This window comes from Urocampus carinirostris, chromosome 4, assembly GCF_059441175.1.
Source record: "Urocampus carinirostris isolate Australia breed hairy pipefish chromosome 4, RoL_Ucar_1.0, whole genome shotgun sequence".
In the NCBI taxonomy this organism is placed as follows: domain Eukaryota; kingdom Metazoa; phylum Chordata; class Actinopteri; order Syngnathiformes; family Syngnathidae; genus Urocampus; species Urocampus carinirostris.
Window position 1 is genome coordinate 14,774,552 of NC_142352.1, and position 27,708 is coordinate 14,802,259.

At 39.2% G+C, this 27,708-nt stretch overlaps 3 protein-coding genes and 1 pseudogene across 5 annotated transcripts; 2 read left to right on the top strand and 2 right to left on the bottom strand.

The window, feature by feature from the left end:
* Window positions 1-250: 250 nt before the first annotated feature.
* Window positions 251-7,294, top strand: LOC148366905 (C3a anaphylatoxin chemotactic receptor). Of its 2 annotated transcripts, XM_088333723.1 has the most exons (3): window positions 251-355; window positions 2,249-2,372; window positions 4,871-7,294. In XM_088333723.1, exons 2-3 carry the CDS (start codon window positions 2,250-2,252, stop codon window positions 5,810-5,812), a joined length of 1,065 nt encoding a protein of 354 aa, XP_088189849.1. In that variant the 5' UTR covers window positions 251-355; window position 2,249; the 3' UTR covers window positions 5,813-7,294. The 2 variants fall into 2 exon arrangements, with proteins under 2 accessions (XP_088189849.1, XP_088189850.1); XM_088333724.1 differs by lacking the exons at window positions 251-355; window positions 2,249-2,372 and adding an exon at window positions 3,101-3,235.
* Window positions 2,556-2,719, top strand: LOC148366906 (U2 spliceosomal RNA; annotated as a pseudogene).
* On the bottom strand, window positions 6,941-15,776 carry cenpq (centromere protein Q). Of its 2 annotated transcripts, XM_088333727.1 has the most exons (8): window positions 15,549-15,776; window positions 14,496-14,559; window positions 12,870-12,975; window positions 10,503-10,571; window positions 10,305-10,434; window positions 10,114-10,233; window positions 7,479-7,542; window positions 6,941-7,383 (listed from the first exon to the last, which is right to left on the bottom strand). In XM_088333727.1, coding segments are annotated over exons 1-8 (651 nt in total). In that variant the 5' UTR covers window positions 15,645-15,776; the 3' UTR covers window positions 6,941-7,381. The 2 variants fall into 2 exon arrangements, with proteins under 2 accessions (XP_088189853.1, XP_088189852.1); XM_088333726.1 differs by having other exon boundaries at window positions 6,941-7,542.
* A 2,897-nt stretch (window positions 15,777-18,673) lies between these two features.
* mrpl16 (mitochondrial ribosomal protein L16) lies at window positions 18,674-27,286 on the bottom strand. The gene is made up of 5 exons (XM_088333728.1): window positions 27,033-27,286; window positions 26,262-26,333; window positions 23,161-23,309; window positions 21,404-21,697; window positions 18,674-19,397 (listed from the first exon to the last, which is right to left on the bottom strand). Exons 1-5 carry the CDS (start codon window positions 27,097-27,099, stop codon window positions 19,206-19,208), a joined length of 774 nt encoding a protein of 257 aa, XP_088189854.1. The 5' UTR covers window positions 27,100-27,286; the 3' UTR covers window positions 18,674-19,205.
* Window positions 27,287-27,708: the final 422 nt, after the last annotated feature.

Below are 27,708 nucleotides of genomic sequence, written 5' to 3' on the forward strand. Positions count from 1 at the left end.
TACTCTTTTCGTCGGCTCCAGAGCAGGGGAATGTATGATAATATTCTGAAAAATAGTCTGTGTAATATAGTGTAATGATCTGTGAAGCCCTTTGAGACTCTTCGTGATTTAGGGCTATACAAATAAAAATGACTTGACTTGACTTGAAAGGCATTGATAGAAAATGTGAGTGTCAGAGGAAGAAAGCCAGAGCGTGTGAGTCAGAAGGAGAAAGTTAGATCAGAGAGAGCAAGTCAGAGAGAAAGCAAAAAACAACTGAGGAGAGAGTTAGAGTGGGAGCAAAAGTCAGAGAGAGTGAGAGTCTTTTCTCCATTTTTCCTTTCTTCAACTCTTTTAGGCATTCAACAAAAACAAGGTAAGACACAATTTCTGTGCTAAAGATTTTATTGTGGATCGGAAAGGGGGCTAGGGGGAAATGTAGCGACACTGGGGCTTATTCTGCATTGTTCATATAAGTACATTTTGTAAAAATGGCATTTTTCCTTGTATTAAGAGCGCAAAGTAGGTGCGCCTGCACAAAAATGGAGACAAAAGCGGCGAGTTGTAGGTGCATGTTTTAAGACACCCCGAGGGCTCCCACTAAACCATGCATTCTTGTCTCTGGAGTCACTACTTTGAACAAGGACATTTAGTTAAACACCTTATTAACGGTGTATAAACAACCATGCTATCCAAAACATTCTTTAAATGAGCAGCATTACCTAATGAGATCATTTTTCAACAAAAATAAAACGTAAAAAATGAGTACAATGATTTAATAATATGAAAGATAAATGTATAGCTCTAAAAAGACTTATCTCCATATTTGGTCTTTTTTTTTTTTTTTGAATGAAGAAGTGAAAAAAAATAATGGCAATATTATATAAAAAAAACATACTAGGTTGTAAAAAGGCATTTATAACAAGTATAATTATTCTTAATGAATGTTAAATGTGTTTGTATTCCTTAATTACTAGTGTCATAGGGGCACCATTTTCCTGTGGTGTGTCTTGGGCAAGTACAGCCTGTGTCATAATTACTGATGCAAGGCACCTCAGCCCGCTCCTTTGGCGCCAACTGCCTCGGACGCTGATTGGCTCCCTGTCACTTTTGAAACCCCCGTCTTCCTGTCACCGGTTGTCAGTCCGTCTGCGAACCTCAGTTACGCTAGGCAAGCCTTCCGACCCTGACTCTTTTCCTGTTCTGATTCCCGTTTGTTTCCCGGCTACGACCCATTTTCTGAACTTGACTACGATTTTCCTCCCCCGTCCCGGCCACCGATCTGTTTTATTCCGCTCCCGACAGCCCCATTGTTCGCCACGGAAATATCACTTCCGCGTCTGAGCAACCTGTTCCACGCGACCAGCGATCTACGGATCGTGTATACTATCCTTTCCCTTCTTCCAAATAAAAGAGAAACGAACGCAAGTGGGTCCTGTCTTCGTTCTGGTCCTGACAGCCTGGTGGCACCCATGCCTCTCCAGGAACTATTATTTATGAATGTGTTTAACTTTACTGACAAACACAAAAATATATTTAAAATAATCAGACAATTTTCGTATATTGAAGTGCAAAAATCAAATAGAGAAATACACAAACAAGCGCAAAGTGTTGTCACGGTTGCCGTGGCGCCCAATTGGCCCCGCCCATGTAGCGCCAGCTGCGGATTGTTGACAAATTGGCTTCCCTGCTATTTAAACCCAGTATTGTCACTCTCCTTGGGTCAGTCTGTCTGCGAACCTCTGTTTTTCAGGGCGGCCATTTTTTGACCCCTGACTCCCGCCTGTCCCGTTTTTGCTCCAGTTTGTCTCCGGCTACGACCCGTTTTGATCCCGACCCCGTCTGTTCTCTCTCTTTTTGTTCCCGACGACGTATACTCTCCCGTTCCGGCTTACTACTCGTTTCCGACCCCGTCTTGCTCTCCCAGTCCCGGCTACCGACCAGTTTTCCGCCCCTGACACAGCCATCGCTCACTACGGAAGATTCACTTCCGTGTTCGAGTAACAATCCGAGTACAAGAGCAACTTGCTCTCTTTTTCAATAAAACTTGTGGTAAACGTCACGCAAGTGGGAACTGTTTCCGTTCTGGTCTTGACAAGTGTGTGGTCTTTGAAGATATTTCAGAGGATTTCGGTGCATAATGCCTCGGTACCATGTGGAAACCTTTGCAAAAATTGCACAAGAAGAAAGCTACACTCGTATTGGACCGAGATTTGTAAAATTGTTTTCAAGTAGGCGTTAATTGCTTTTTTTCCATAAACTGTTCCAGCATGCCCATGCCCACAATGGCTGCTCTCAACCAAACATTCAAGGTGGGACAACTTACGAGCCCAACTTGGCAGTCGGAAGCTGTTCGAGGAGTCCAGATTGCCGTCACCCTGCTCATTTTCCTGGTGGGTAATACACCTCCTACCGTTACTACAAAGGTTTAAAAAGATACTCTTATCCCTCGCTATTCCACACTTTGTTCTTCCCAGCCTCATAACATCGAGTGTTGATGAATAGTCCACGTCAGCTGAAGGTCTTGGACTATACCGATATTTGTTAGTTGCCTGTGAAATAGTCACGTACCAAACAAGGATTCTGGCTTTGATGCTAGGTCCTTAGCTTGGCCTTTTGTGTACTTTCTATGAAGTCACTATCTTTGATTTTTGCATTTCGGAGATGGAATATGAGCTTGCTCTGTCCACTCCACGCATCGGCCCGGTATTGCAGTACCTCCGGGAACGGTGCATTCGCAATGATCGCAGCAAGGCTTTAGGGCTAGGACCTTAGCTTGGCCTTTTGGCTGAGAGTAAGTGTCCCGGCTCCTAGGCATTGTAGCGTATTATGAACTGACCGATAACGGATAATGGATAATGAATAACGAAGATAGATCAATAACCCTTAAAAACCCCAACACCCCCCCCCCCCCCCCCCACACACACACACACACACAATCGTAAATTGCAATTCAAAGCAATTGCCTTTTTAAGAAACAAGTTAAAAATATTGTACGATAAGAAAAAAGTCATGAGTAATATTAACAATCGTGTAATTCCTCGTTTATGGCAGTCAATTGGGGTGCAAGTTCACCTTTGGGGAGACAGAATGGCAAAAAAGACCTGCTAAGCCCAGGAAAAATGTGCACTGCCGGTCCCCGCTCACAGCAATATACAAGCAGGAATAATGGATTGCAGCTGGACAAGTGCAGTTCAGTATAGGTGGAAATAGCGGCTATGAAGAACTGCTAAGCCTCAAGGAATGTGATCTGAAGGTACCTGCTTGCAGTAATATATGATTGAGGACAATGGGATTGGGGCTGCACAAGTGCAGTTCATTTAAGGAAGTACAGTAACGGCTACAAAAAAATAGATGCCAGGTCTAAAAAAAAAAAAAAAAGTGGACTCTATTTGCTCCCTATTTGCAGCAATATGGGATTGGTAATAATGGATCACTGCCACACGTGTGACATTCGTTTTACTACCAGACCAGACAAAGTGAGTTTTGCTGGTCCAGGATTGCAGCAGAATGCAATCGAGATAATGGTTAAGTGCAGTTCACTATTTAGTGGACGAAACAGCAAAAACAAGATCTGACAAGTATAAAGTTAAAAAATATGTGATCCGGGGAAATGGATGAGACTGGGTGGTTGGTTGGCACACAGCCCAACGGTGTGGAGCTCCTGGGTTCAAGTCCAGCTACTGCAGCCTCCTCGCTTGGTGTTTACATGTTCTTACTGTGCCTGCATGGGTTTCCTCCGGGCACTCCAGTTTCCTCTCATATTCCGAACAACATGCATGTCAGGTTAAATGGCTGGTCCAAATCGTCCCTAGGTAGTAATGAGTGACTGAGTTGTCTCTGTGTGCCCTGCGACTGGCTGGCAATCAGTTCAGGGTGTCCCCTGCCCACTCCCTGAAGATAGCTGCCAGAAAATGGGTAGATAATGACATATTTTTTTTTATCAACAATGCACTGAATACAAAGTAGGGAAAGATTACAACATTTCAAATTCATTTTTTGAGAGGAAAACTGTCATTCTTTGCTCCTTTCAATACTTTGTAGCTTTTCTACAGAAGACTACACACAGCAAACGCTATCATGGGGCTGGGTGCCAAGGGCTATGTTTGTGTGTGTGGGGACATGAGTGTCTGTGTGCTGCGCGACGGTAATAGGCTAGTGTAAGCTGTCAGTCAAACAGCCGGGGCAGGTGGGCAGGCTCACAAGTCAATGTGTCCGTCCACCCAAAACAAATGCGAAGCATGGATACAGCTAGTATTTTAGCAGCTCGTTACATTGAAGAGAAATTCATCAGTTTAATCGGATTCTGAGGAAAGTCAGATGAGCGCAAAGTAATGCTGATCACTACGGGGTGCTCTGTGGATTGTTATCGAGTCTGGGAAGAGGTTGAAGCGGCGTCGGGAGAGAAAGCAACAGCAAGGCTGCAGCTGCAGCTTACTTCTCTAGCTATGTAATAAGCCACCCATGCTGAGCATGTATCTCACCGAAGCCAGATCCATTACCCATAAAGTAGATCACCTGGAGCTACAACTCTTTGGATACTGCTACATACGTGACTATTTAAATAATCACAGAGACCTGGCTCGGTCCAAAGATACCTGATGCTAGCATGCAGCTAGCCAGCTAGTCTCTAAATTGCTTTCCCCAATTCTGTGTTTTTATTTGCAGATCTCTATTTCTTATTTTGTTACAGTCGTATATGTTATATCTTACTATTGTTTAATAAGAAATATTTCTACTTCACGGATTTTGACTATCGGACATTTTTTGGAAAAAACACAGTAAAATTCAGGTTTTTTTTTCTTCAAGGATGAAAAAAACAGTATTGCAATCAGAATTAAGGAATTCCTTAATCAATTTCAGATCCGTTGACTGCTTTTCTTTTCCACAGGTGGGCGTACCTTTGAACGCTTTGGTAGTATGGGCTCTCAGCCAGAGCCGACGTCACCTGATGCGCCGAAGCAGCCGAGAAGAAACCCGTTCGGCCAGCAGTTTCCGCCTTTACGTCCTCAACCTGGCCTTGGCGGACCTAGTCCTGATCCTGCGGACGCCCTTGATGCTAGGCTACCTGGCCCACCGCCACAGTTGGCCCTTCGGTTCCTCATTCTGCCGCCTGGTCATGTTCCTGCGGGGTTTGGGCTTGTACGCTTCAGCTTTCCTGGTCTGCGCCGTTGCATTGGAGCGATGTTTGTGTCTTCTAAGACCTGTTTGGGCCCGGCTAAGACGCCCATTTTGGGCAGTACCTTTAGTCTGCGGGTCGGCCTGGGTTCTCGCCGCCGTATTATCGGCGCCGTATCTGCACAGCGCCGTCTTGAAAGAAACTAATGGAACGTACCAATGTTTAGAAAGCGGGACCTTCAACACGGGGTTGTTTGTCACGGAAAGCGTGGCGGGTTTCATCTTACCGTTATTAGTATTTCTAGGAAGCAACTTAGCCATTCTCCTCACTTTACAGCGGGCGACGCCCATCAGCCCGACTGGTCCTGCCCCTTCGACGTCTCGCCGGACGACCAGGATGTACCAGGTGCTTTTTTGCACCATGCTTCTGTTTCTGGTTTGCTGGGTTCCCTATTTCGTTTGCCGGTTCCTGAGGGCCTTAGCAGAAGGTGGATCGCAGAGGACAGCGCTTTATGAACGTGCCTCGTACGGGACGTATATTTCGCTTTATTTGGTGTACACCAAAAGTGCCCTCAATCCCGTCCTCTACGTTTTTGCTGCACGAGGACTAAGCAGAGCAGTCAGGGCTTCAGTGTCCTCTACTATCGAGAAACTGTTCAGCGATGATTCCACGGAGTCTCTGAGGAAGAAATCGCTGAAGAGATCTCAGATTTAGCGATTATAATGCAACAAAAAAACAGTCTTACCCTATTGGTTGCTCATTTTAGGTGTATTTTGTTTTTTTGGTGTACACCAACAGTGCCCTCAACCCCGTCCTCTACGTTTTTGCTGCAAGAGGACTACGAAGATCAGTCAGGGCTTTGGTGTCTTCAACTATTGAAAGACTTTTCAGCGATGGTTTCACAGAAGCTCAGAGGAAGAAATCTAAGATTAGCAAACACAATTTTTAAACACCTGAACATTTTTACCCTGTTGGTAGCTAATTTTTGTATTTTGCTTTGCATAAGGACTAAGCAGATCAGTCCAGGCATCGGTGTCCTCTACTATCAAGAAACTGTTCACTGATGATTCCACGGAGTCTCTGAGGAAGAAATCACTGAAGAAATCTCAGATTTAGCGCATACAATGATCTATTTTTTCCAGAAAAAAATAACAAAAAAAGAATTGAAATGAGACATTTGGATAATTTTGCGTATTTTAACATTTTTTTAAAGCACTTAAAGTAGCCCAAAACATCTGCCAGGGGGATAAGACTTTTTTTTCATGATGAACCATATCTTACTAGATCAGCTGGAAAAATGGATTGGTCTCTCAGGAACCGTCCTATCATGGTTCAGATCCTACCTCTCAGATAGGACGCATTGTGTTAATATGGTGAAATGACATCTGAGCCCTTAAGTGTTACCTGCGGCGTTCCGCAGGGTTCGGTATTTGGCCTCCTTCTTTTCAGCATTTAAGGGCTGTACAAATAAACACGACTTGACTTGTGTTGACCCACCACTTCAATGGCAGAAAACGTTGCACTTTAAGTAAATTTTTTTCAACTTAAATTCTTTTTCCTTTTTCTAAAAAAAAGAATAGAATGAGGTCAATAATTTTGCTAATTTAAGAGATGCAGTAAGAATACTTCAAGTAGGCAAAATAATCTACAAAATACAATGAAAGCTCATTTTGCCTCCTTTTAAGAATATTTTTATTCCAGAATTAAGTTATCTTGAAACAAAAATTATACTCCAAATGAGCGGAGAAAAAAAATATTTCTGTGAGGGGAAAACATGTTTAAAAATGCACTACTTCTTCTTAATAATTTCTGTTTATTTAGGGAACACATGGATAAAACGGGTTATTTTCCTCCTTTATTGTACATAAAAATAAAACAGACTTTGTCTTGACAGAATGCAGTTTACATTTTTGGGACACAAAAATCACCTAGCTTGGTTGAAACTGAGTCTTAGTACTTGTATTTGTGTTTGTGGGATTGCTTTTATTTAGAAAAATGTTGATTATAAAAATTATTGATATTCAATTGTTGCAGATATTTTAAAAAAGCATTTGCAATTCCCAAAAAAAGTCAGAACTGAATGCAACAAAGATCTTGTAGATGTTCACCATTAAAGTCTCAAAGTCTTTGTCCAGGACGCATGTTCACAAATGAGTCTAAAGAAAATCATAAAAATAAAATAAAACATCTTGCAAATACTTCTGAGGGTTTTTCTCTTCTCCAGAGGAAGCGTTTACGCAATAGCCTTAGCAAATGACTCAATTTCTATTTAGAACTTGAAGTTCCTTTGGGAAGGAAATGCAACTTTAACCACCTTTTTTTTTTTACAATAAAAACAACTGTTATGCAACAGAAGTTTGTGCAATCTTGAAGTTCTTACAAAATTCTCCATTGATGCTCACCTCCAAGGTTGATTTACGAGGACGGTTTGCTTTCTGCAGCATCTGACAACGGAAAAAAATCAAATTTAATGGTTGCGGGAACTCATTTTATTTTGAAAGGCTTATTTTAACCGATTGTTAAAAAAAAAATCATTGAAATGGAGCGGAAAGAAAGTAACTCAAATATTCTCCACAATTTCCTTTACTACCTCAGTTATATACATTGCATGAATGCCATTTATGACAAAAAAAAACTGGAGACAGCGTCGAAATTTTGATTTTTATTAAGGGTAATAAAAAATGTGCCGTCTTACTTTTTTAGTTGAATATATTAAGAACATTTTTTGTAATAAAAAAATAACTTCAATTGCAGAAAATGCAATGCAGAAATAAATAAAAAAATTGCGGATGTTTATTTTAACATGACTCTGACAATTAAATATAGCTTTTCAGGGTTCCTACAGCTTAAGGCAGGGGTGTCAAACCCGTTTTAGCTGGGGGCCACAAATGCTATAAAAAAATCTCACAGGGGCCGGACTAGTAAGTTTAAGAGAAAGAGAGAGGGAGAAAAAGAGAGAGAAAGAGAGGGAGGGAAAGAGAGAGTGATAAACAGATAGGGAGAACAAGGGAAGCAGAGTAACAGTGAGAGAAAAAGAGAGCAGAATAGAGATATGAATGGAGAAGGGGGAAATGAATATAGAGGCAAAAAGAAATTGAAAAAAGAGAAATATAAAAAGAATAAGAGAAGTGAAACGACAGATAAAAGAGTCAGTAGGAGAAAAAGAGACAAAGTTAGGTGAGAGACAGAGAGAGAGAGAGGTAGAAAAAGGGAAAGAAAGAGGATGAGAAAGAGAAAAATAGAATGAAAGGGAGTTAAAGTGTAAATTAGAGAGAGAAAATAGAAAGAGAGCAAGACAGAGAAAAAGAAAGAGTTAGAGAGTGAGAGAGAAATAGAGAAAAGAGAAAAAGAGAGAAAGAGAGAGTAAACAGGAGAAAGAAAAAGAGGGATGAATAAATAAAGAAGTGAGTCAGAGAAAAAATTAGAAATACTACCACAATTGTTTTGCAAGTGTTAACTGGCTTTGGTGACATCCTGTGGAAATATTTAAAACTACAGCTCATTTTCCTCTTGCGCTTCTCTCACTGTTGTCTTGCGGGCCGGATTTAAACCATTGGTGGGCCTGATCTGGCCCGCGGGCCGCCTGTTTGACACCTGTGGCTTAAGGCAAGTTCAATTTAAGACTTTTAAAAATGCCTTTTGAAATCAGGTTGACAATTGAAACAAACAAAACTAAAAACAGTACTTAAATTAGAATCAATCTTAAACAAATGTTTATTATTATTATTTTTTAAATTACATTTTGGTCCAGTTGAAAATATTTTATATATTTTATCTATTAAACATGGCACTGTCCAAAGTTTCAGTCATGGAAAACAATAAATAAAAATGATGTTTACAGTACTTCATGGATCCTCAGTCAAAACTGGCAGATAACTACTAATTCCAAAGAACTCTTCTCCTGCATTACTGTCCAAGCATTGTCATCACGATGCATGATAAATTACTTTTTTTACTAAGTATTTTAAGTTCCAACAGATGTAAATCTTATTAATTTCTTCACATTTTAAGACTTTCAAAATTTGTATAAAAGATATAACGGTATCGAGATTACGATTTTTATGAAGAATAAATATTATTTGTCTTAGCTTACTCATTCAGTTCAGTTTTATTTATAAAAAATAATATAGAGTATACTTTAAATGGCCTCAAGGACATAAATTATAATTCATAAATGCAAAAAAAAAATCAAAAATTATTAGAATACTCTAAAAATACCTGACAGTAGAGGAAAAATATTGGAAAAGATAATTATTTTACAACATTTTTATCTTACTTTTTGCAAAAAAATACATTCTTACTCCATGGGCAGAATTAGTGGGGAAACCGTTTTCAGGGCCAAATTCAAACACTTTTTAAGGATGATCAAGACAATTTTCCAATTTCCACAGTACAGTTAAAAGAAAATAAATACATTATTATATTGTTAATAATGATAATAATCTTTTTTTTCAATCATAATTATTGTTATTATTGATCCCACCAACACTAATCATACATACATGCCAACACTACAACTTTACACGTTAGACTACCACTTTCCGCACCTAAAAGTGCCTACCGTTTAAAAAAAAAAGGTGGGCAGGCCTATTGGCATCATTAGAAAGCAGACTTGATTTATTCTTCTTCAATTAACAAGTGGTCCATCGAGTCAGACTGCCGAAAAACATTGCAACAATTTCAAGCAATTACAAGAACTTCGCCCAAAATTGAAGCACCTTTCAAACCTCAAAAATAGAACATTATAATTCAAGCGTTTTCAAGGATATCAACTACTCGTACGAACCCTGAATTTGTATCTGTAATACATATTTTACTGAATATTTAAATACATTTTTCCATAATATATAAAAAAATGTGTTCCTAAAAAAAGACAAATGATGAAAAATGGCAGGTACGATTTTTCCGTACGATTTTTTAATACACTAAGAAGACTAATGGTTACATATATTTTACAATAAAATATAGAAGAGAAATGACCAAAAATAGAGATATTTATTTTTGATAAATTGTACCTCTTTTGCCTTCTCTTCTTCCTCTTCTAGTTGTTCTCGCAGAGAAGTGCATGCATATTCCAAAGCGGAGGTTTGCTCTTCGGTTTTCTCAAGCGTGCGCTCTACAGCCGTCAAATCTTCCTAGAAAATATGAAATGAACCTCTCAAAGAGTGAACGTTACTTTGAAATCCTCAATGTGGGAAAATCTAACCTCCAAGGAACTTAGAGTTTGCCTTCCAGCCTCCAGCTTCTTGTTCTCTTCCTGGCGTTGTTGCTGTGATAGCGCTAACTGGTCGTGTTTCTGCACTGGCACTTGAAGCTCTGCACAATGGCGTAAGAACCTAAAATTTTTTGATTATTGTTATTTAATAGCTGATGCCTGGGCATGATTAGGTCATGAAGAACTCACTGGTTTTTAATAACATTTAAATGTTCCTGACTCTCCTTCTTCTCTGTCCTTTTCAAAGCAAGAGTTGTTCTGAAAAAACATAATTAAAAGAACGATTACACATATTGAAGACTGATAAATGTTTAAGCACAATGGTGTTTTGTTTTATAGTGTAGGGTTTTTGCTAAAAAATACAAAACTGAATTCTATTGAATTGTAGCATATTTTTTTAAGATACTCTTAGGTCTATTACCGTACATCTTGGAACAAAACACACAAAGCGACATCAATCTTTTCTCATGAAGAGTTGCTTCATAGTGAAAGCCTCGGGTCGATGGGGGAAGAGAGTTTAACATAGCAAGAGGACACCATCGTAAAACAAGAAGCATCAAAGAGACGGGAGAAGAATAAACAGGACAATGCAGCAGCTTCTCTTCTTAGGCGAATGGTGGAGTGGTTCATAAGGCGATAAAACTCCTTGAAGCAAGGAAAACATTTGATTCAACTGTCAGAACCCTTTATAATTAAGACAATTCTAACTCTAAAATCGTAGTAAATAAATAATACATGTATTTAGAATTATCCCATCATATACCAAATAGTTTCCATTAATTCAGCAAGCCATTTTAAACTTTAAGATAGATATAAATAAATAAATAAATAAATAAATAAATAGATAAATAGATAGACAGACAGACAGACAGACAGACAGACAGACAGACAGACAGACAGACAGACAGACAGACAGACAGACAGACAGACAGACAGATACTTTGTTCATCCCCGAAGGGAAATTCACATTTCCAGCAGCATCCCTTCGCTGAGAACAATACAATAATAAAACAAAAAGAATACAATATACAAATACCCAGTGTGACGTGCAAATGCCCACTGTAGCGTGTTATATAGAATAACTAAATAGTGCTACACAGAATACATATTGCAATAAGATTCGGTAATATGCAATGCAGGTGGTGTGGTTTACTGTGGGCTTTTACTCTGCCGGGTAGAGTTAAAGAGCCTCATGGCAAAAGGAAGAAAAGATCTCTTCAGTGACCGTTCGTAATAATTGACCATTCCAGGTAGCTCAGAATGAATCTAAAGTTCGTGCAATCGAAAACGACGCACTACGGAAATTAGGAAGATTACTTCCAATTTTTTGTATTCCAGCCAGCAACGGGTCATGAAATGAAATGATCTGCATTTATATAGCGCTTTTCAAGTCAAGACTTCCCAAAGCGCTTTACAGTGTGCTTCACATTTCCCAATAGCGGCCGTGCAGCCATGTAAGGCGCTAACATGCTTTTTGGGGGTATTAGGGGTTAAGTGTCCTATCCAAGGACACTTCGACATGTAACACAAAGGAGCCGGGATTCGAACTGCGATCTCTTGATCCCAAGACGAGCGCTCTACCTCCTGAGCCACCGCCGCCGCCGTCATGAAAGCTGCCATTAATCCCAACCACCGACAACAAAAAGCCAAGTGCGCTAAATACCTTTTTCAGCGGCTGAAAAGAGCCAACAGCCGAAGTTGGTCAGAGCTGGTGGAAATGGCTAACTTGAGTTGGTAGCGGGAGACACTTTTAAAAATGCCAATAAAAATTTGCAAGAGCAAAGCAGCATTTGTTAAGCATCTAGACCCTGAATCGCAGATCTCAGAGTGAGATGAGTGGCCAGAGAAGACAACAGTGGATTCAAGTTGAACATAACAGGTGCCAGCTGCATGAGTCAACGAACTTAACGACATGAGTGGCTAGAAAAGGAAACTGTGGAAGAAGTGGAAGATGACAAGTGTCATGTGCCTGAATTACGGAACTCCATGACACATGTGGCTAGAGAAGAAAACAGAGAGGGAAAAAGTGGAAGATGACACATCCCCTTGCATCAGTAGTTGTGGAAGACGAGTGACACTGAATCACAAAGCAATAGCAGCTAAAACCAACTATAGCGGCAAGTCATATTCAGCAGCCAAGTGGCTAAAATGAGTGGCTAGAGGTGAAACCAATGGGAATACATTGAAGATGCCTAGATTATGGGACTCGGACATTTGCTTGGATACCCAGCGGTGGAAGGCGACTGACACGGAAGGACCGGGGAGGAGCAACGAACAATAAAAATAGTGGCCAGCAGCTTGGCAAAATGGTCATCCGGGCTTCCACAGTCATAAGATGGGCGCCAAACATGTCAGCTTTTTCAATTTGTGTGTTATACAGTAATCGTTTTTGCTCATTTTTTGAATCAATTGTTTTATTTTAAACAAGTATTTGTACACCACTAGGGGTGAATATGTAAAACACTGGAGCTTTAAATGGGCCTCAAAAGACTACTTCAGGTCTAATACATAAAAAAAGTATTTTATGGACACTGTATAACATTGCTCCAGACTCACAGTATGGCCATGTTCATTATTTTCTCCACTGCAACGATGGACGATCTCCGCATCTCCTTGAGGTATTTTGAATCTTTTGCTGCAGTTTCTGAAACTCCAAAAGATACTACAAAAAAAAAGACAACGGGCACGTAAGACACAGTGGAAATACAACATAGAATTACTTTGTACAACAAGCAGGTGTCATGTAGAGACCAATACAAGATAAACTGACAATAAATATTCCCCGAATATCAACAAAAACACATTTTTTCTTTCTTTTTCTCGCTTCTATTTTTAATTGGATTTTTGATCACCGGAGATACAAACATAAAAATATTTGAGCTTACGTAATAGTATTACAGCATCCAGGGTGAGAGTCTTTATAAAAGATGTCAAGGATAAAACTTGCGATTGTAGTACAATGAAGAAAAGAACACACTCTAAGTCAAAGATTTAGGTTTTTGATAGCCCCTTCCATTGGAAGTGCGTGTTTCCAGGATCTGATCAGGGAGAAATCCCGCTCCTCTTTCAGAAGGCTCATTTATTGGAAAACACATGAAGGAAACTACACATCTGTTTAGTTTATATAAAAACACAGGAAATGAATCTGATTGGTTTAGACAGGAATCACAAATCTAAATGCAGTGTATAATGTTGGTCTGATGAGCAATAAGGATGACTTGGAGTGTGGGAGGCAAACTGTCCCAAAACAAAAACTTTGTAAACACAATGAGTCTCTGTAAGAAGAAAGGAATGTGGGAGGCAAGGCCATCTTTTGACCTTGAAGGCGCTTACCTCTGAACACCAAGTGGAGTTGTAAAACCACACGCTTATTGAGTATACTATTAAAAATAAAGATACAAGTGTATATAAAAATACAAGAGTATAAAAGGCACATTTAAACCACAATATACCTTACGAGAGCGAGAGAGATACTTTATTCATCCCTGCAGGGAAATTCACATTTCCAGCAGCATCCCTTCGCTGAGAACAATACAATAATAAAGCAAAAGAAATACAATATACAAATACCCAATGTGACGTGCTAATAACCACTGTAGCGTGTTGTATAGAGTATTTAAATAGTGCTACATAAAATACACACTGCAATAAAAGTACGGTAATATGCAATGTAGGGGGTGTGGTTTAGTGTGGGCCTTTACTCCACGGGGTGGAGTTAAAGAGCCTCATGGCATGAGGTAGAAAAGATCTCTTCAGTCTGTCTGTGGTACAAGACAGTGACAGCAGAAGAAACTAAATATGAATAAAATTACTAAACCTAAAGGAGTAACGTAATACAAGGAACGGCAAAAATGATGTTGGCAAGCTGTTTGGATTTATTTTCATTTTGTTTCTGTCGCATTTTATGTTAGTTTTGCCGGAAATCAAAGCGATCAAAGCCAGGAGAGAAAGCTTACCACGTGTTGTGAGTCATCATTTTATTCACATTTAGTTTCTTTTGTCTTTTATTAGCATATTTGGTATCGGAGTAATCCAAAAGTAATTGAAAGTAATCAAGTTAAAGTAACCCAACCCAACCCTGCTGATAAACATGCTGATACATGAATATAATCTGAAAATATTTTAGGAATGATTCCATGAAAAATGTAAATTTTCTCTTAAAATGTATTAGTACCACCTGACCTTTTTTCTTCGTCTGCAATTTGTGTTGTTTGGGCGAGTCATTTTTTTCATCAGGTCCTGAATCCTGTCAAATAATATTAACACATTAGATCAGGGGTGTCACGGTCCTTTAAGCCAAGGGCCACACGCTATACTTAAGAAAATCTCAAGGGGGCCAGACAAGTAGAAAAAGAGGAAGAAAGAAAAGAGAAAAAGAGAAGGAAAGACACAGATAAAAAGAGAACCAGGGTGATAGGGGGAGAGAGAAAAGTAGGGAGAGGAATAGAGAGAACAAAAAGGGAGGAAAAAAAAAGAGTATGGGAAAAAAGAGAGAAAGACAGTGAGGGAAAGAGAAAAAAATATCGAAATAAAGTGACAAAGAAAGATAAAGCGATATAGAAAAAGAGAAAGAGAGAAAAGGGAGGAAGAAAGGAGAAACATGCCCACACTTTCTTGTGTAAATATTTTGTGTTCATATATATCAAAATTAATGTTATCTTTGGTAATCTTTTATCATTACAGCAAATGTGTAACTGGAGTGCCACGTCCAATTTCGTTGTCACAATATGTTCAACCCATTTTGTAAAAATGTTAATAAAGGTATATTCTATTCTATTCTAGAAAGAGAAATTGAGAAAACAAGAGAAGTGAGAAAAGGGAGTAAAGGAGTGTTAGAAAGAGAGAAAATGAAAGGGAAAAAAGAGATAGCAAGAGAAAAATAGAAAAAGAAAGAGGAGAGAATGGGAGAGGAAAAAAAAGAGGGAGGGAGAAATAAAAGTGAGGAGGGAAAGGAGAGAAAGAAACACAGCCCCAGTTGCTTTGGCGACATCGAGTGGACATATTTAAGACTGCAGCTCATTTTTCTCTTGAGCTCCTTTCGGCAATGTCTTTAAAACTCTTGGTGGGCCTGATCTGACCCGGGGGTCCTATGTCTGGCAACAAAAGACAGACAGACAGACAGACAGAAAGACAGACAGACGGACAGCTAGCTAGCTAGTTAGCAAGCAGTAACTAGTAGCAACTTAGAAGGTACTTCGTCAAATAAAGTGGACAACAGAATTGATTTCGTCTTACCGGGCGTTCGGTTGCTGGAGGACCCTTCTTTTTGGCCTTGCTTCTCACAGCGGGAATCTTCCGTTTTATCTTACTCGAAAGAGGCACAAATTTCATGTTTAATAACAACTGTGTTCGTAATGATTAAAATTGTTTAAAACGTTTTGATATCTTCGTAGCTGTTTATTTGCCCTACGCACTTTTACGCGCCTGCCTTTTTAGATTTTTTTATAAACACGCATGCGCAGTAGAATGTACTTTCCCCTCAATTGATACTGGGAGTATAGTTTTGGTCCGCCAAGTTGCAAAAAATAAAAAGTAATATGCTACTTATCGTATTAATTTTTATTTTATAAAATTTTGGTGAACATATTTATTTTCTGTACTTTATACTTAAGGAAATAGAATTAATTTGCTCCTTGTAAATTAAAATGAGGGTCAATAATAGAGGGAATTGAGTGCCTTGGACAAACAACATAAATAAAGTACATAGAAGCGTTTTAATATGTTACTATTTTGAATACAAATTCCATTCACAAATCTTAATATTAATTTCATATTTTTGTATTATATACGTAATCGAACGCTGTGGTCAAACCTTAGGGGAGGAAAAAAAAGAATATTGAGAGGCCCGTGTTTTATTTGTGGTTGTTTGTACATCCATCCATCCATCCATTATCTGCACCGCTTATCCTCAGTAGGGTCGCGGGGGTGCTGGAGCCCATCCCAGCTATCTTCGGGCAGTGGGCAGGGGACACCCCGAACTGGTTGCTAGCCAGTCGTAGGGCACACAGGGACAGACCATTCACTCGCTCAGTCACACCTAGGGAGGTTTGATCTCACGACCTCAGAACTGTGCCGCACACGCGCTAACCACTGCTCCGCCGTGCTGCCCTGTGGTTGTTTGTATTAAACTCAAAAGCGCCATAAAACTAAAATAATTCAAGTTTATCTTCTGGCAGTTATGGTCCATAAGTGACTACATTTATTAAAAGTAATCCCAAGAGCTTAGATGTAATAATATTTTTAAAATGTTAACCGCAGGAAATAATAGAATATTTTGTTTATGACTTAATATTTAGGATTTTCTTTGTGTTGTTTTATTTAGTCAGGTGTTTATTTCAGATTTGGTACTTTAGTTGTGGAAAACAAAAAACAACACTTAAAAATGTTTTGAAATTACTCTCAAACAATATAACATTATTCTTTTCTGGGGAGATCACAAAGGGAAGATGCCTATAGGGGGAATAAACCATTAAATGTCATATAAATATCTTTTTTTTTCCCAGGCGCTTTTCTTTTTCTTTATTTCACCTCCTTTTCTTACTTTCTTTTTTCCTTTTTTCAATATATCTTTTTCTCTCTTCTTTTCTTCTTTTCTTTTTATCCAGGTATATTATTCTTAATACTAAGATTAAATTCCATAGTTATCGTGTTTTTGCTTGTCCTTAACATAACTGCAGTATTGCATCACCGCCTTGCATATTGTCTTTAAGACGCCCACAATATTTTGAACTGAATGGAGAGAAAGGCATTGTGGGAGATAGTTCAGTCAATAGCATATCTATATTTGCATAAAGACGCAAACCACTAGCAGACCAGCAAATCATATGACAATGACCAATAGCAGACAGGCATATTAGAGATGTAACTCACATGCACAAACACTTCAACTGTTTATCTGAATAGCCTTTAATTACATTGAATTTCAAAGGGCTGTGCAGACTACTATTACAAGTCATGTTTATTTGTATACCCCTTAATCATAAAGAGTCTCAAAAGGCTGCATAGATCAAAGACTATTGCAAACTACAGACTATTGTTACACCATCCCCTGATCTAAAACCTACATGAGGGCAAGGAAAAACTCAGAAACCTCAACATGAGGAAAATTAAGAAACCTTGAGAGGGGACCGCACAACATCCCCGGATCTCAAACCGACCTGAAGGCAAGGAAAAACCACAAACCTCCTGGGTTTCAACACCCCCCTGCGGAACTGGCTGCTGGACTTCCTCACTGACAGACCCCAGTCAGTGCGGATTGGTCAGAACATCTCCGATGTCATCACCCTCAGCACTGGCTCCCCCCAAGGCTGTGTCCAGAGCCCCTTGCTGTTCACCCTGATGACACACGACTGCGTCCCGAGGTCAGCCACAAACCACATCGTGAAGTTTGCGGACGACACAACAGTGGTGGGCCTCATTAGGGACGACAACGACCTGGCCTACAGAGAGGAGGTGGAGCAGTTGGTGGGCTGGTGCAGGGACAACAGCCTGGTCCTGAATGTTGACAAAACTAAAGAGATCATTGTCGACTTCAGGAAAAACCAGCCCAACCATGCCCCACTTTTCATCAACAACAAGGCTGTGGAGGTTGTCAGCAGCATCAAGTTCCTAGGGGTGCACATCACAAACAAACTCACCTGGTCCGTGAACACTGCATCACTGGTTAAGAGGGCACAGCAGCGCCTGTACTTCCTGCGGAGGATGAGGAGAGCTCACCTGCCCCCACCCTCCCTCATCACATTCTACAGGGGCACCATAGAAAGTATCCTGACCAGCTGTATCTCTGTGTGGTGTGGAGGCTGCAGCGCTTCCGACTGGGGTAGTGTGAGGAGGGTGACGAGGACAGCAGAGAAAATCATCGGGACTTCTCTCCCCTCCATTCAGGACATTGGCCAGAAGCGCTGCCTATCCCAAGCTAAGAACATTATCAGGGACCCCTCTCACCCCCATCATGGACTGTTCACTCTGCTAGCCTCTGGGAAGAGGTACTGCAGTGTGCGGTGCAGGACCACCAGGTTCCACAATAGTCTTGTCCCCCTGGCCATTAGACTGTTAAATGGTCAATCAAACACATAGTAAATCTAAACTGCTGCTAATCTGTACATCTGTTGGTTTTGTTTGACTTTTTGCACTACTGGCAGTTCTTTATAGCTAGCCACTCCTTGCACATCTGTTTCTCTGCACTATTGTACTTACAGCGTTATTGTTACAGTGTTATTGTTACTGTTTACCTGACTTGTTTACCTGACTGCCCTTTTTGGACATCTGGTTAGCTGCTCCTCTTGCACTATTTGCGCTAGTGTAAAATACTATACATAGCCATAATTATTTAGTGTATTATTAGTACTCAATACTCCAACTCAATACAACATTTTATTTATATCTGTACATTCAAGGAAACTGTGCGGGTCAGATGTATCAACATTTCGTTCTGTATACACGTGTACTAGAATGACAATAAAGTAGATCTGAATCTGATGAGGAAATGAAGAAACCTTGAGAATGGGACTTAAGTTAAACCTTTAAAATTCTAGGATACTAAAAATAACTTGTAGTTGATGTTTTAAAGCAGAGAAAATGCAGCAAAGTCCAAAAAGCATCTTTTTCCACACTGCACAGCAAAAAGTCATGAGGCGGGGTTGCCATAACCCGGGGTCTTCTGTACAGTTCCTGTGTTGAGCTCTTTATGTCTCCTACTTTAAGATGTGATGTTATTTGTGTGAAATAATTTCCTTTCCACTGCTTTGATTTATTAAGGAGACGAAAATGATTTGGAGAGGATAAGACAAAAAAAAACATTTATTAAATGCAAAAACAAGAGTGTCATTTATTCCCAATAACTTTTCATCAAACTGCGGTGAAGATCAGGTTCGATCGGTCTCCAAAAGTCCGTCATACCCTCCCCGGGTTGAAAAATTTTCCAGTGAAGCGTCCGCGATAATCTAAATCACGCGGGCTGAGGTATTTCCTGATGCCTAGCATGTTTCCGTGTGCGATCTTGCTGAAGGTCCACGGATTCTGGTTGTTCTCTTCCATGTCGGCCTGAGCCTGGTGAAAAGCTTCCAGGCCTTCTCGACTCATTACCTAAATAGGAAAAAAAAATACACATGTATTAAAGCCCTGTAATAAGGAGAGTGAATAGCGACGAGAAAACAGGAGTAGGAGGGAATTGGTGATGATGCCGCTGTAGCTGGCGCATTCTAATGCAACAAACGAGTCGTGGTCACATATCTGCCAAAGTCAAATGATAATAGTAAACTCTCCTTGACGTAGTTTAGCGTCAGCCAATTAGGTGCGTTAGCATCTAAACATTTGCCAAAGTCAAGCTAGCGACATCAAACACTTCGGTAACAGTTGGACTGAGCCTCACACACATACTACATGTTTTTTTATTCAAACTGTAGTAAGTTTGCTCTGTAGTGCAAGTACACATTAGCCAAAGTCCAGCTAGCAGCTAAAAAAAAAAAAACAACTTTGGGGACGTACAGAGTAAATGTCACACACAAAATCTGCATGTACGAATCCAAAAAACTCAACTGAATTAAGTTATCTCTGTAGTGTTAGCATGTAAACATGAGCTATAGTCTGACTAGAGGCTAAAAAAGAACTTCAAAGACGAGCAGACCGAATGTCTCACATTAAGTAAGTGTTTACAATTGAAAATGGCTCAGTTGTAGTAAGTTATCTATGTAGCATTAGCATGTAAACATTAGCCAAAGTCTGGCTAGTGGCCAATGTTCCCTCTAAGCTGCCGTGTGTGCGCAATTGCGCACTACCCAGAGCTTTTCCGCGCACGAGAAAATCTAGCCAGCTCACAAAAATCAGGGCTCGAAATTGCTAATTAAAAAGCGAATTAAGTCAAAGTTACAGTGCAGGAAGGTAAAACTACACGGGTTCCCCTGACGCTGTGTTCTAAATGCGGTATTCGGAAGTCAATGTCAAAGTAGAACAAAGTCGAGTAAAGTCAGTAGTTTTTCGAGAACCAGCTTCTTCGGCTCGGCTCACTAAAAAGTGTCTTAAGTGGCTCTTCAGGTTGTTTTTGTTTCTTTAATCCCAACATGACCAAGTATTATGTAAAATTATGCACAAAATGACTTAAAGGAAGGGGGGTTGGGCAATAGAACAAAAAATTAAATAATACCAAAATGAAGAAGTAGTGAAAAGCTAAGAAAAAAAGAAACAAAAAGAGAAAAAAAGAAGGAAATTTTCAGAAAAAAAGCCAGAAAAAAAAGAAAAGAAACAAAGGAAAAAAAGTAATAGCGAACAAAAAGAAAAGTAACAGCTAGGAAAAAATAAACATTGAGATTTTTAAAAAATAGTAGAAAAAAAAACATGGAAAAAGAAGAAACATTTTGTGTTCAAATAATTTCCAATTATACCAAGTCAATCTTGTTGCCAACATTGTACTTCCACTAAAAAAATTGATCAAATACAGTTCTGTATCGTGCAACCGACTAAATAAGCCCATATGTTAGTATTATGCGACAAGATACATGGAAAAAAAAGAAATGGAAATATTGTGAAAGAATTGTAAAAACAAATGACGTTTGTAGGCTGTACAACCTTTGCAATAGAACATTAGTCAATTCATTCAAAAGTGAAAAATAATTTTGCATTGCCGGACACTCAACAAAATGTAACTTGATGTTAAGTTTTGGACATGTTTGATAATGATTTAGTTGCCACACTTGGGGTTGCGGTTGCTCACTGTTGTTTCAAGCGTTGCTCACTGACTTTGTGTGAATGCTCAGACCCGTGGAAGATTAGAGGGAACATTGCTAGTGGCTAACAAAAATGTGGAACCAGAAGGACATGAAAAAAATCTAGTGTGTAAAAACTCTGTAGCGGCCGCATTTTAACCCCCATTTCCTCAGCATTTGTGTGTAAAATGAAAAATTAGCCAACAAATCGTGCATGGACTCCACCCAGAGTAAAAAACAGCTTTACACCACTCACCTCACTATAGAGGTAATGTAATCACAACATACTCTTTTCAGTTTTCACTTTTTGGGGTTAGTTTTTTTCCTTTTGACCAAAAACGAAAATTAGACGCAACCCTAATCACAACTATATCTAGTTCTTCATCTCACCTTAGCGGGGAATGGAAGTTTCTTAGCGACTTGAGTGAGGATCCCCTCCACTTCTTTGAGCTCCACCCTCCCTCCCATTTCCACGATGAGGCGCCCGAAACGGATTGGCGTGACGTAATGGTCGATGGCGCCCTTGCCGCCCCCCATGCGCTGACCTAACCCTTTACGGGTGATGGGCTTGTAGGGGGCGCTAATGCGCCAGTGTGCAAACGTGGTCTGGGTGTCCATTTTGCGGTTGATAGTCAGGCGAATCATCTCCATGTGGCCCCAGTGTAAGTAGCCTCCTCCCATTGCCTGAACAGAAAACAAACATTACAAAAAAAACTGAGAAATTATTGGTGAGAAAAACTTCTGAGGACTATGCCTGATACAAAGGCTTTTTAATACAGCATGCTGAAAAATAGAATAACAATTCTACTTTTTTTAAATGTTTTCGTTTTGGTGCCTGTCCTGTACCCAGTGTCCCTTTGTGGCCCCCACTTGTCTATTTAATCCAGCCTGATGAATGTTAAGTTTAAAATAAAAACTACAATGAAAACATTGTTATTTTGGTTTTGTCCCCAGTGTCCTTCATCGCCTCCTACGAGGCTTTTTAATCCAACTTGCTGAAGAAAAACTAGGGGGAGAAAAGCCCCCCCAAAAAAATATTTTGTCCCTAGTGTAACTTTGTGGCCTCTCACCAGGCTTTTTAGTCCAGCTTTCTGAACAAAAATTACAATAAAAAACAAGAAGAAATACGACTAAGAATTGGGCAGCACAGTGGTTAGCGCGTGTGCCGCACAGTTCTAAGGTCGTGTGGAGTTTGCATGTTCACCCCGTGCTTACATGGGTTTCCTCCTGGCACTCCGGTTTCCTCCCACATTTCAAAAAGATGCATGTCAGGTTAATTGGCCGGTTCAAATTGTCCCCAAGTGTGAATGAGGCAAGTGAATTGTCTGTCCCTGTGTGTCCTGCGATTGGCTGGCAACCAGTTCAGGGTGTCCCCTGCCCACTGGCCGAAGATAGCGGCGATGGGCTCCAGCACCTCCGCGACCCTACTGAGGATAAGCGGTGCAGATAATGGATTGATGGATGGATGGATGGATGGACAACTAAAAAATTGTTGTAGTTTATATAGTGCAATGTGGGGGAACAAACCACTAGCCTAAAAAACAGCCTGGAGAGGGATGGGCGTCGCCCAAGACACACCACAGGAAGTGGTGCCCCAAGACCTAACTGGTTAAGGAAGGGTTATGGCCCCTCCTACATACAGTAAAACTATATTTTTCATAAATCATCGTGTACTGCATAGAGCACATTCGAATAAAATATAATAAAATTAATAATAAAATGATTTCAATATAATTTTCTCAACAATGGAAGCTTCTCTGTTTACATTTTTTGTGTTTTTATTCATCAAAATATTTATTTGAAAAATACACCGCGTGTTGAGTTTTTAAATGCATATTATAAAATTGAGTGCTAGAAAAGGGGCATTAAGAATTGCTGTTATTCCAGGTTTTTCTAAACAATTTTGATAAAATGCATCCATTTATAAACAATTATAAAATGAAATATGTCTGCATGCATATTTATTTATAAATCTAAATGAGAAAAATTGGATATGTCTTTTTGTTCCCCCATGCGTTCCCATGGTATCAGATCAAGATTCTGTGTTGCCAGATACAAAAAAAAAATCATCTCCTTGCCTCGCCACTCTGCATAATGTCTTTAAGCCCGCAGGCCGTAGTTTGCCCACCCCTCATTTCGACACTCACCACAATTGCATAATGTCCTGTTGTGAAGGTATTGCCCACCCGAGTCGGTCCTTGGATGTCCCGAAGTTTCTTCATCTCCTTCACAGCTTTCTTTAAATTGGGAACTTTGTTGAGGAACTTTAGTTTGGTTTTGTCTGGCATCACCACGTCTGGAAGAAAACACACGGATGAATTATACCAGGGGCCTCCAACGTGGTGCCCGTGGGCACCCGGGTGCTCCCTAAGGACAGCTGGAAGGCCTGCGGACCTGTTCTGAAAATAGCTCACCGGGTCAATGTTATTTTTCTAGTAAAAACAAATATTTTTTAGTGGTTGATTGGGTCTATTTAACCCTACTTTCACAGGGTGGGCAAACTTTTACAATGATGCGTTTGAAAAATGTGGACAAGGGCCCAGGCCAATAGACCAATCCATTTTTTTCTTATTTGCTTTTATGAATAAATATACATGCATATTATATATTTTTTATATTTGTTTTAAGGAGATTAGTTTCATCAAATTCGTTTTGAAATGCTCAGTTAAAGCATACTGTAACTCTATAGTTGGTCCCTGCTTAAATCACTTATGTTGATATTTAGTTAAGTCGTATTACTTTAGTATTTTTGTAGTAATACTGTAGTTGAAATTTTGTATTATTACTGTACTGTAGTTGAATTTTTGAGGTATTAACGTAGTTTTACTTTTATAGTATTTTGTCATATTCCTTTCAAGGTATTTTGTATAGTTGAATTTTTGCATTATTACTGTAGTTGTTTTTTGTAGTATTATTATAGTAGTATTAACGTAGTTTTACCTTTGTCATATTACTGTCACAGTATTTTGCAGTATTATTGTGGTAATATTTCTGAAGTAAAATGTGTGTATTATAGTATTACTGTTGTAGTCTCACTTTAACATTTCTGGCGGATTTTTTCTTTTCAGAATGAAAGGAGGGGAAAAAACAAGGTCCCTGTCTAAGCCCAAAATTTGATAATTTGTTTTCTAAAAGACACAAAAAGCGACAATGAAGACAAAGCTGGCACCAAGAAAAACTAACAAAATTTTAATTGTATATACTATAGTTCTAGTTACAATTTTATTTGTGTGTAAAGAAAAAAGACAACAGAGAGAAAAGAAAAAGGCAGGTGGGAAAAAGAAAAAAAACAGAAAAGGTAATGAAGAAAAAAGATAACAGAAAAAAACAGAAAAAGAATAGGAAAAAGGAAAAAGAATATAGATATATAGAAAAAAAGAGGAAAAAAACAAAAAGCGGAAAAGAGTAATAAACAAGAAAACAGATAACAGAAAACTACAAGAAAAAGGGAAGGGGAAAAAGAAAAAAAGCTGAAAAGTATTGAAGAAAAACGATAACAGAAAAAAACAAGAAAAGGGAAAATAATATAGATGGATTAAAAAAAAAGGAAGGAGAAAAAAGATAGATTGAAAGAGAAAAAGGGAAAAAAGAAAGTAAGAAAAGGGAATAAATAAAGAAAAAGAAAAGCGCACAGGGGAAAATTATATATATATATATATACAGGGAGTGCAGAATTGTTAGGCAAGTTGTATTTTTGAGGATTAATTTTATTATTGAACAACAACCATGTTCTTAATGAACCCAAAAGTCTCATTAATATCAAAGCTGAATATTTTGGAAGTTGGAGTGGGGCTTTTTTAGTTTTAGCTATTTTAGGAGGATATCTGTGTGTGCAGGTGACTATTACTGTGCATAATTATTAGGCAACTTAACAAAAAACAAATGTATACCCATTTCAATTATTTATTTTCATCAGGGAAACCAATATAACAGCTCAACATTCACAAATATACATTTCTGACAATCAAAAACAAATCAGTGACCAATATAGCCACCTTTCTTTGCAAGGACACTCAAAAGCCTGCCATCCATGGATTCTGTCAGTGCTTTGATCTGTTCACGATCAACATTGCGTGCAGCAGCAACCACAGCCTCCCAGACACTGTTCAGAGAGGTGTACTGTTTTCCCTCCTTGTAAATCTCACATTTGATGAGGGACCACAGGTTCTCTATGGGGTTCAGATCAGGTGAACAAGGAGGCCATGTCATTAGTTTTTCTTCTTTTAGACCCTTTCTTGCCAGCCACGCTGTGGAGTACTTGGATGCGTGTGATGGAGCGTTGTCCTGCATGAAAATCATGTTTTTCTTGAAGGATGCGGACTTCTTCCTGTACCACTGCTTGAAGAAGGTGTCTTCCAGAAACTGGCAGTAGGACTGGGAGTTGAGCTTGAGTCCATCCTCAACCCGAAAAGGCCCCACAAGCTCATCTTTGATGATACCAGCCCATACCAGTACCCCACCTCCACCTTGCTGGCGTCTGAGGCGGACTGGAGCTCTCTGCCCTTTACCGATCCAGCCACGGGCCCATCCATCTGGCCCATCAAGACTCACTCTCATTTCATCAGTCCATAAAACCTTAGAAAAATCCGTCTTGAGATTTTTCTTGGCCCAGTCTTGACGTTTCAGCTTGTGTGTCTTGTTCAGTGGTGGTCGTTTTTCAGCCTTTCTTACCTTGGCCATGTCTCTGAGTATTGCACACCTTGTGCTTTTGGGCACTCCAGTGATGTTGCAGCTCTGAAGTATGGCAAAACTGGTGGCAAGTGGCATCTTGGCAGCTGTACGCTTGACTTTTCTCAGTTCACGGGCAGTTATTTTGCGCCTTGGTTTTTCTACACGCTTCTTGCGACCCTGTTGACTATTTTGAATGTAACGCTTGATTGTTCGATGATCACGCTTCAGAAGCTTGGCAATTTTAAGAGTGCTGCATCCCTCTGCAAGATATCTCACTATTTTTGACTTTTCAGAGCCTGTCAAGTCCCTCTTCTGACCCATTTTGTCAAAGGAAAGGAAGTTGCCTAATAATTATGCACACCTGATATAGGGTGTTGATGTCATTAGACCACACTCCTTCTCATTACAGAGATGCACATCACCTGATATGCTTAATTGGTAGTAGGCTTTCGAGCCTATACAGCTTGGAGTAAGACAACATGCATAAAGAGGATGATGTGGTCAAAATACTCATTTGCCTAATAATTCTGCACTCCCTGTATATTTATATAACATTTAATGATTTGCATCTATTTACCACTGTAGTCGGGAGGAACTTCATACGTTTTCAGTCCAGCAGTTAGAACTTTCAAGTTGTTGTGCAGAAGTCCTGTAGGCACAAGAAACATAATCAAGCAATAAGTAGAAACCACCAGACATCTTTTGGACATTGGGTTATGTTATGCCGATCCAAATAATAGATAGATAGAAACCTACTTTATTCATCCCCGTAGGGAAATTCACACTTCCAAAAGTATCCTTGTGTTGAAAAATAAAATAATAAAATATAGATATAGAATACAAAAATACCCCAAATAACGTTTTGCTATAGAATATTAAAATAGTGCTGCGGAAAATACACACTGTAATAAAAATATGGTAATATGTAAATGTGGGAGTGGGGTTTAATGTGTGCTTTTACTCCCCCGGGTGGAGTTAAAGAGCCTCATGGCATGAGGAAGAAATGATCTCCTCAGTCTTTCTGTCTGTGGAACAAGTTTTGTCCCAAAAATATTCAATAACGTGTATACCATGTCTAAAGAGGTCCAAATTTAGATCAACAGTCACTTTTAGTAGAGTAAAGGTGTCTTTTGGACGGAACAGTTCCTTTTTTAACGTATTTACAGTGTATCTTAAACATTTTGTCCTGGGTGGAAATGTAATAGCTACGTAGGTGTAATGGAAATCATAGTAGTAGAATAACGATATAAAACAACTTATTCCTTAGTATTCGCGTGAATATATCATTTAAATTAACAAAAAAATGTATACTTATCCTACTATAGCATTGAATGTAAAATATATTTACCGTTTGGGTGACCGTGGGCGCTGACGGCGACCACCCCGCTCAAAGCAGCCTTGAAGAGAGAAAACATTTTTTTAATTTATTTTTTGGATCTTGATAAAAATGAAAACGTTAAAACATTCAGTTAAAGCGTTTTAACGCCATCATTTTGGTCGTTTTCTTTCGTATTTTACACCGCGGAGTGCACAAGGTCGCACAAGCTGGAGGAAAACGTCACTTCGTCTTCTACTTTTGAGTGCAGATTTTAATAGCGCCATCTATCGAACAGGAGTGAAGCGAACAAAAAGTCAATTTAAGTCACATTTATTTGTACAGAAATAACTACTGGTAGTCAAATATAACATCAGCTATCCAAAATATTTCTATGTACAGAAATGTTTCGTTTTCAAGGAAATAGTAAAAAGTAAAATAAACAGAAAACGATTATTTTTCATTTGTAGCTTACTATATTTTATGTAGCGTTAGGGGGAAGAAATTGAATATTTCCGTGGGAAATGAGCCAACATTTTTCAACAACATATTCGATCAAATATTTTTTCTTTTATAACTTTTTATTTCTCACACACATTTTGACAGAAGTTTGATTCCACCATTATACATCAACACAAACACAAAATATATATATTTGACATACCCATAAATAACAGAAGAAGAAAAATAAATAATAAATGTTAATACA